The sequence below is a fragment of the Hyposmocoma kahamanoa genome, unplaced genomic scaffold, assembly GCF_003589595.1.
Source record: "Hyposmocoma kahamanoa isolate Upper Pololo Valley unplaced genomic scaffold, ASM358959v1 67, whole genome shotgun sequence".
Lineage (NCBI taxonomy): Eukaryota > Metazoa > Arthropoda > Insecta > Lepidoptera > Cosmopterigidae > Hyposmocoma > Hyposmocoma kahamanoa.
In genome coordinates this window covers 7,334,637-7,344,423 of record NW_020653855.1, presented here as the reverse complement: position 1 = coordinate 7,344,423, position 9,787 = coordinate 7,334,637, and the positions used below count along the sequence as shown (strand labels likewise).

Sequence of the window (9,787 nt, the reverse complement as noted above, 5' to 3'; positions counted from 1 at the left end):
TAAAAGTACAGTCACATGGGACTTGTCAATTTATGTCTCAGGATGTCGGGCGCAGTGGCGCAGTGCCCTGATCGTGTGCAGCGAGCCTTTCGTAAACAAGCGCATTTGCCAGATCTGTACGCACCATAAGAGATTGCGTGTCGTTTACCACCAGGCGAACGACTGGTTTACAAGATTTGCGTATAAAAAGATGTACAATGTTTGCCCGTGTCTTTTCTATATTTGTGTACAAAATGATTGGATTGGACAGCTTATTACCGAGGCGTAAACTAATGCTATAATGTTTTGAATGGTGAGATTGACAATTTGAAAGTGGTATCTTGGGTGGGTCTGTTTGTCCCTGACCGATATTTGCGTGGCGGTGGTGGGTGTGTAATGGAAGATATGACAACAAATAATCTATTTTCACTTGGTATAATAACATTTGATATAATTTCTAAGGATATAATCACTCACTGTATGTAATCAACAAAAGGTATAATTTTAATGTGTATAATGAACCTTCAGTATAACAAACATTAGATATAATTATTAAGTGACATAATGAACACTGTACTGCGGAGGCGCGTGCGTCACTTGCTCGCGGCGCTGCGCTCGCGCACTTGCAGTGGCGCCTCGGGCGACTTCTTTGCTTAACCGATTGCTCACACAACAGTCACGTGCCGACATGTTCCATGACAGTTCAAACGAATTCTTGAAGTATACTGTTTTATTCCTTAATGAATTTTTATAAATCCGAAGTAGAGTACCTTTGTAATTTAACCATAATTAAGTTTATAATGAACTATATAATTGACTAGCATATAAATGTTTTAGCTTCCGCTGTAAACTTATATTGTGAATAAATAAATAAATAATTTAGCTGCGTCGAATGAGTGCTCAATCCTTACAAATTTTAGATATTAGGTACTTTCTGCTGACTTTCACGCCATTAAGTTAGGTTAGGCCTGGGTGGCAAAACGGGGGCTTTGTCACCCACTGGGTAAGGGTTCACGGGTTGGTTGGCGTGCCAAGTATTCCTGGCATGCCACTAACGATGGAGTGAGGACGGTAAAGTCTCCCAGAAGTGGGTCCGCAGTCGCGGACAACCGCAGGCGGGGTCGTGGATCGTAAACCACGTAATCGCAGCCCCGTTCCATGCGGAGTGTGGGAATACCCGGGGGTTTTTAGTAAGTAGCAGTCTCACATAACACACATGACGGATTTTCCCCCGGAAAGAAAAAAAGGCCATGGTTAGGCCGCACTGCCAGGTTATTCAATATTGACTTACCAATTATGGTGTTGATGCTTTGTTCAAATGCAATGTAATCTTTCCATAGTGTTTCTATGCCAATAATCGGTGTGATCACAGCCCTTTGATACACCTAAAAAAAAACCTTGATATACTTTGGTACTATTATAAATCATAAATACAAAATATTAGACAACGGCACATTCGTTGCTCTGATCCCAAAGTAAGTAGCTTTTGTTATGGAAGTCGGAAACAACGACGGTATCACAAACACCCAGACTTGAGACAATATAGGAAAGTTAGTTTTCTACATCGACCCGGCCTGGAATCGAATCCGTGACCTTAGAGATGGCGACAAAAAACAAACATTAATTATCGCCTGCCGTCGCCACCTCTGTCTTGTTCAGGATATAGTTTTCTCAAATAGTGAAATTTATTTTATAATTTGAAGTAAAAGAAATAATTTAGACTAGCTACGTTATTCTGCTGTCTAGCGATGCGGGATGCCGTGGGAGACTTTCCAAAAGCCGAACATGCGTGTTCATTTTATTCACATTCATAGTATTCATGTACCTACCTTCCTGACAGCTGAAATCTTCTGATTCTCCGCGTAAGACCCGACGGCGTCGACGCTTTTCAAAAAAGTTATGTAGTCATTCCAGATCGGGTACGCGTGGATGTCCAAACCTATTTTGTCCAGGGCAAAATCGTATGCTTGTGCCATTTTCTCTCTGTAATACATTTATACCATCAGATCGGTCGTTTGGCACATTTCATTGACTTACAAATAAATGGACGACGGGTCTAATACAAGAACCACGAAAAAAATGTCCCAAGTCAACCTATTACAACGTAGTGACATGTCCAGGAATATGAAAAAGCTAAAACGTTGAATTTCAATTGTAATGTCATCGCAGTACTCTCTAATTTTGCTTGCTTCGCTGTCAATCGAACAAACGAAGACTAGAGCGTGAATGACGCTCTGTATACGATTTTAACGTCCTATAAGTTCGGACACTTTTTAACGCGGACCCGACGTCCATATAATTGTAAGACAATGGCACATTTATTTATAACGTAGTTGAGGTTTATGTATTTCATTAAGGACAACTGCTTAGGCTTGTAACAGACTGACTGAATGTTTGCAGTTAATGCGTGAAGTCGTAATCAACTTCATGCAGCCGAGGGTTACCAATCAGTAGTCCGAAATGACATTTTCCAGAAATTTTAGAGAACAGTCGAATTTTCATAACCTCGAAAGTAAATTTTGAGAGGAAAATGTTTTTTCTTTTCAAATCAAATCAAATCAAGTTAAATCATTTATTGTGTACGCACGTCTACAAGGTCTTATTTAACATTGTTGTGTCAGTACGTATTGCCAATTTTACGGCATACAATTTACATAATTAAATTAATTTAACAGTATACTACTACATTTTAATTACAAAATGTCAAATCTTAATTTTAATTTTAATTCTTAATTATATTTATGTCATAATTTTGTGGTGGTTAACTATTATTCTATGTTCTTGTCATTTAAGTAATCGCTGACTTTATAATACGCTTTCCCAGTCAATAAATTAAATAATCGCTTTTTAAAATTGGCATTGTCGGTAGTCTCAAGTATATAATTAGGCAGCTTACTGCATAGTTTTGGCGCCATCGCACAAATATTATCATGAAAGAGGGTAGTCTTACAGGCAACCAGTTTCAATTTATTGTGTCTTCGTGTACTTTCCACCTTGCTGAAGAGTGTGAGATTTCTCCGAACAAAAATAACCGTTTCAAATATATATATTGAAGGAACTGTTAATAATCTCAGTTTTTGAAATTGCTTTTAAACCTAACCTAACCGTACCTAATCGTGTATTTACGATAAACATCCAACATATCCTTAAAGAACGACGTTTCGTTATAATTCGGCTTTCGGTGTAACGAAAATTCGAACAAACGTTACTTCGGGAAAAAATATACGAGTTTGTGATAGGTTACCGCAGCCGAGACCTCGATTACACGAAGTCGATATCGACTTCTCGCATTTCATTAATATTTAACACACATTTCAACAGCGTTATCAAGTACATACAGTATTGTAAACACCATAAGTGCTATGACTCAATACCGATGAGTAAATCTCTGAGCAGATACTAACTTTCTACATAGTTAAAAATTAAGCTAAACTAATCTTAGATCCTTGTGAGAGTTCGTCCAGGGAAATACTGCCACCTTACCTATTTCTGCTGCCAAGCAGTAATGTTAGCATTACTGTGTTCCGGTTTTGAAGGTTAAGGGTGCTGGTGAAATTACAGGCATATGGGACTTGTCAACTTGTCCCAAAAAAAAAATTATCTTATATTTTATATAATATTACATATTATTTAAAAAAAAAATAATATTTTATATAAAAAAAGTTCATCTATCTTCGTGTCGTGCATTCCACAACTCGCTAAAAGCGGTCGGTCACCATTACGCCTCACACGGTTACGCACAACCACAAATTACACCCAAACTCACGATAGAAATAAATATAGGCCATACAAATGTTTCTCACGGTTCGGGAATCGGACCCAGGACCACTACGTGGCAGTCTAGCATGGTAACCGTTCGACCAAAGAAGCAGTTAACAATAATAATTATATGTATATAACAATAATACATAATAATAAACATTTAATATAGTACGAAAGTTTATAGTATAAATTTAATGGTTGAGTGGTTCAAGAATCATTTTCTACAACCAAGGGTCGAACAATCATTAACTTCAGAGGATATCTCCACGTATTTGGTATGTTTTTGGTGGAAATAGGCCGATGAGATTTCAATTCTCGTCTCGTATCGCCTCGCCAGTGAAAACCACCTTAATATACCAGTTCGATGAAAAACGCAGGAGCGGGAGTAGGGGTCTTAGGGACAGTGGGAAAGAACACTTACATATTTGAATTTACTATGTTAACCAAAGAGAGATCTAAAAAGTGTTAGATAGTACAGACGGCAGCACATCAGGTTTTTACACAGAACACATTGACGGATCTTGTTCCGTTGCACTGTAGCTTGATTTTGATTGCCTCTTCCGATCGGAAACTGCGTCTTTTCCGAATCGAGGCGCATAACTGCGATTCACAACTGGCCGATCGGAAACTTGACAGTTATAATCGGAACAATAGTTGATATAAGATATAGTAGGAATCAAAATCAGGACGCTGGAGCGGTATTCGAACAAAAGTGTATAAGCTTGATGTGTTGTTGACTGTACAACAAAAATTTTTTGCTAAATTTATTATGTTTCGTAAAAAGTTGTGGAGCAAAAGTTGTTGTTTATTTAGTCATTTGACGCTGTCAGTGTTTTACAAACAACCCTGTCATATTATTATGATGAATTGAAAAACAAAACAAAGAATAAAATAACACACACTGAAAAAACAAATTACGTACTTGTAAGTAGGTAGCATGCACTTAGTCTCCTTCACGTAGTTAAGATAGAGTCTCCACAGCTCGATGTTCAGGATCTTCATAAGACAGCGCTGGAACAGCTGCAGCGTGACAGACATGGAGGCGTGTTACTACAACTTTAGTCGACAGTCAAATAATCATTTATTCTATACGTAAAATTTTTTACATTTGAAAACGTCATAATTTAGGCTACTGCTCGTTGAGAAGATCGAGCAAGAAACTCTAGAGATTGCTCTTTTCAAATAAATTAAAATGCTAATTTTAAATCTATAAATATATGTGTGGAATCTAGACTCATGTTGTCTTTACATACATCTTTATCTAACACGTAGTCTACAATTTTGTAATAGGATCTTTCAATTATAATACTTTTAATGTAAGTTTTATGCTTAGGAAAAGGTAATCTTAATATATGCTCCGGAATCTTATTGTAAAAAACGTATACAGTTTCCCATAAGAGAATCGTTTACCTTAGTTAAACGAAATCGTGGTACCGTGAGTTTGGACTTGGTTCTAAGGTTAATATTATGGATATCTTCTTTCTTAACGAAATTAGGTATATTACGGGTTTACAAAATATTTGCGTAAATGTGCCAGAGTCATGATACCAGTCCTTAAACTTTGAAACCCGAGAACCTAAACGGTGCACAGAACGAATCGCTCGTTTTTGCAATACAAATATGGTTTGAATATCTGCCGCTTTACCCCACATGAGAATCCCGTAGGACATTATACTATGGAAGTAACTAAAGTAAACTAGTCTAGCAGAAGCAACATCGGTAAGCTCACGTATTCGGACTCCGTATCCGTATGCTGCAGGTCTTAATCTGCTGGCCAAGGAAGATATTATTCATTTCTATGATTGGACTAGTCGATTTTACGTTAGAAAACTCAATTTTAACACTTTGTCTTCTTGGCATTGAGCAATAAATTGGTTGCTATAAAAACTTTATTATATTAAAATAATATAATATAAAGATTATAAAATCTTTGTAAACTGCATTTTAAATTAAGTACAGCTTTAGTTCATATTTTAAGGGCGAGTTCAGAAGATGAAACAAAGTACCTTTTAACCATAGGGTTAATTCTGACATTACTAATAAAAACCCTTAAAAATTACAGTAATGCTCCATGTACAGAAGACAGCATATCAAGCTACTAATTGAAGGATCTGGTTCCGTTGCTCTGGAGGAGGTATTCGAACAAAATTATATAGTAAGACGTTAGTTCCATCTAAGTCCCTATCTACTGACCCGAGAGATAGGGAGTTCCGGGGAGACTACGGCGTGCTCTTACACCCCTGATACACCTTCACGGGCATCTCTAGCGACCCCGGACTATGGGTATGGATTCGCCGGGGCTTGTGGTAGCTGCAGAGACAGACATATTGGTCTGCTCTAGTAGCTGTCTAGATGGGGGGCTAAGGCTAGGAAACGCGCGGGACACGTGTTGGAAGCTATGTCCGGACTTATCACAGGACACTGCGACTGACATCTCCGGTACTAGCCGAAGAGCTCAGGAACAGTCTTCGGTCCCATCAGCCGCGTAGCTTTTTGGGAACTGGAGAGACACTTCAGCGCAGGGAAGTGAGCGTGCCTACAGCTTCGCCACCAAAGAGGAGATTTGGTAGGGAACGTTAGAGTCAACGCATTAGCGGTGGCAACCGCTAGTTGTGCAACGCGCAACGGGAAGTGAGCGTGCCTACAGCTCTAATACCTACCTGGAAAATAGGGAGGGTACTGTACGTGCAACCGGGGCGGCTTATACATATAAGGCACTAGCCTCTTGAGAACCGGATGAAGTCAGTGACAACGATCTGTGACAACCCTTTACACAGGCCGATTAATGTGTAGAAGATATAATAATAATATGTAGAAAGATCAACCATCATTATACCGCTGGTATATGGTCGCTTCTTTTTTGATGAACTAAGTAAATGTCTCGAAGTCGTCGTCGTTCAGCTATTTACCACTAGATGGCAGCACATTGACTGAATTCCAATATAAAATCACAACGTCGTAACGTGCAATAGTAGGAAATTTCAACGATATGCCAACAAGGTAAAGTTTAAGTTTAAAGTTTAAGAAACTACGACCATTCATTATAAAGACTTCACAGTGTTTGAATTTTTTAATTATCATGAATTTTTTTATTTGAAATTTACCATGAGCTTTTCGGTGAAGAAAAATATCGTATCTGAATACATCTGCACAACGATTTAAGTGTGTGTGAAGTTACAACTTACTAAGTTGAAACTACCGCCCAAGCTCTCTCCCCGTGACAGGAGGCGTGAGACCAGAAGTGGGACTATATATAAGCTAACTTTTATTATTATGTTATTTGATTATCGATGTCACAACATTACAATTTAAGGGTCAACACTACTTGTTTTATTGAAATTAGTTACCAGAATGTGCGCGAAACCGGATTCATCCCCTAATTTGCCATCCTTAGAAGTGGAATAAAAAAGAATCAAAATTGAGAAGAGAGAATTGAAGTTAAATTGAGAACCTCCTTTTTTTAAGTCGGTTAAAAATAGTATTAACTAAACAAAATAATAAACATTCCCTGGACGTCTAGTAGCTGCACGTCCAATTCCCTGAATGACGTCTTACCGTTGCAAGCCCCCAACCACCACTGGGTAGAGACCCGTGCCCGTGTCACAAAGTCACAAATTAATTCAAAAGACAGAAAGAAGAAATGTATACGCTTATACTATAAGATTCTGTATTATGAGGTCCTTACCTATTAAATTTTGCGATTGCAAATACTGGGAAGTTTCAAGTTCGACTTTTCAAAGAAATTAAATGACATTTCGTCTCTATTTCTGGTTATGTACTCGATGCGTTATGTACAATATCGTTACAAAAATTCGCTTCCATTTCGTTCCGCCGCAATATAAATTAAGCTTTACTTTGGAATACGAGTTTTGTCGTGGCTCCAACGCAGCAGAGACCTCATATAACATTTCAATTGAAGACATTGTGAAGTATGTAGACCGCAAGCGGTTAGAACACCCAAAGTTGAAGAAAGATGTATTTGTAAAGGTAAGCTAGTGTTGTCGAATTTTGTTTGTGTGAGACCACTATGACACTACGCGATATTGCATTTACACATCAGACCTATTTGAACAATATCTATAAACTGCAGTTATGATTACAAAAGTTAATTGTTCCTTACAACGTAAAATCAAAATTTAAGGCTAACTATGACAAATTATTTGGTTACTGTAGAGTTTTAAATGTATTTGATAAAGTTAAAATGCTATTCGTAAGTCAGGAATACGATCATATCAAACATAATCTGCGAAAGCGAATGCGCTATGAACATTTGCGCTCGCTTTCATACATACCACGTTACAACGTATACTTTGTCGGGGTACAATAACGTGTATGGAATGCGCAAGCCGGACTACATGCTACCAGAAATTCTGAGCTATCTACCAGGAATAGTGCTAAGTGACATTGCGGCAGAGAACAAAAAAATAACGAGAACGGACGCTCTCCGCCCCTCTCTAGCTTTAGATACCGCACCACACCCCGCACATTGACTGAACGGCAACAAGGCTGCCGGCGAGCCGTTTTCGCGCTAAGAAAGGCTGCCGGCGAGCCGTTTTCGCGCTAAGAAGGTTTTGATATTTGGATACAGTTTTCATTTATTCATTACGAAATTTGTACGTTAATATATCGTCGGTTAAAAGGTAAAACTCACTAATAGCCTAATTGGCCAAAGGGAGATAATTAAGATTTTGTATTTTTTCATTATGAAAAATCACTAAAGGACTGGTATGTATTAAAACATGAAGGACACCACAGACTTACTGAATTTTTCTTGTCATAGATGTTCTTCCCAATAAAGCAAAATTGAAAAAATCTAGTTTTTGAACAAAATGTCACTTAATGAGTTTTACCTTTTAACCGACGATATAACATCATTGTACGTTATACTATTTGTAATGGTCGTGAATTGTGCTGCGGCTGTTTATCGTCATCTAAACGAGATAAGGAGAGTAGTTTTTTTCGTTTTCCAAAAGATGAAACAAAGAAAGTAAAAAAAAAACTTATGTCTGAGACTCATTCAGTTATTGTTTTCTTCATTTATTTAGTGCAGAGTAATTTATAATATGTAATAGAGATTATTATATCAATATAATGAGACGCTATACATTCGTGAGCCAGTAGACAAGGGTTCTCGAATTTTCGATTTGTGTTGCCAATAAATATTACTTACCTACGTAGTGAATATACCTAATTATTAACTAGGTAATGATAAACTTGGACACGCAATTTCATAATATTTAAAAGTACCTGTCCAAAGTATAATATAACATTTTAAGCGCTTTTAATATACTTTTAAAAAAAATTTTCAATATTATTCTAGTTAGTGAATTAAAGAAAAATATAATATTATATGGATATAAATAGCTAATGAACATGTGTAATTATTCCGATTCTATTATCAGAATTATGGATAACAGATTCGCGTTAGAATTGTCGCTATGTTATAAATATAAATAGTACGAAAACTGATGGGTAACCCTGCCACTTCACGCACACATTTGCGAGTGTGCAGTTAGCGTCTTGCTGTATTAATTAGTAGAATTTTCGATCGTTGTATGGAGTGTCCGGGGTGTGATTGCGGCTGATGTCAAGAAATGCAAAACTGTTTTAAAGAGACATTATCTTGATTTGTAGTATATCTATAGTACTTATGTAAATGTAGATGTATACCCTAGAATTAATTAATATTATAGTGACTTGTAAGTTAATTTAAGTGTCGAGCTTGTTAGCTCATCGCCAGGTGGTTAAACTACAAAGTTTTTACCTAGCGATAAAGAAGAGTCATTTTTGTAACCACTTCAAAAAAAAGGAGGTTCTCAATTCGACTGTTTTTTTTTGTATGTATGTTACGCGATACTCGGCATTTTTGAACCGATTTTGAGGATTCTTTTATTGTTGGAAAGAGGGTACCTCAGATGTGGTCCCATTTAAATTAGAACAAAATATTCCACCTCTAAGGGTGGCAAAGTAGGACACGAATGACTTTTGACGTCGGTTTTTTTTGTACTCTGTACTGTTTTTTTGTAAAATTTGTTATTGAAATTGA

At 37.2% G+C, this 9,787-nt stretch overlaps 1 protein-coding gene across 1 annotated transcript in view; it reads right to left on the bottom strand.

Moving 5' to 3' along the window:
• The window catches only part of LOC113232165 (protein suppressor of forked), a 40,847-nt gene that overhangs the window by 24,795 nt on the left and 6,265 nt on the right, over positions 1 to 9,787 (bottom strand). Inside the window, exons 4-7 of the mRNA XM_026466803.1 lie at positions 4,664 to 4,761; positions 1,809 to 1,962; positions 1,271 to 1,364; positions 557 to 704 (exon numbers count right to left, since the gene is read on the bottom strand). Coding sequence (XP_026322588.1) covers positions 557 to 704; positions 1,271 to 1,364; positions 1,809 to 1,962; positions 4,664 to 4,761 — 494 coding nt within the window. The remainder of the gene's footprint in view (positions 1 to 556; positions 705 to 1,270; positions 1,365 to 1,808; positions 1,963 to 4,663; positions 4,762 to 9,787) is intronic.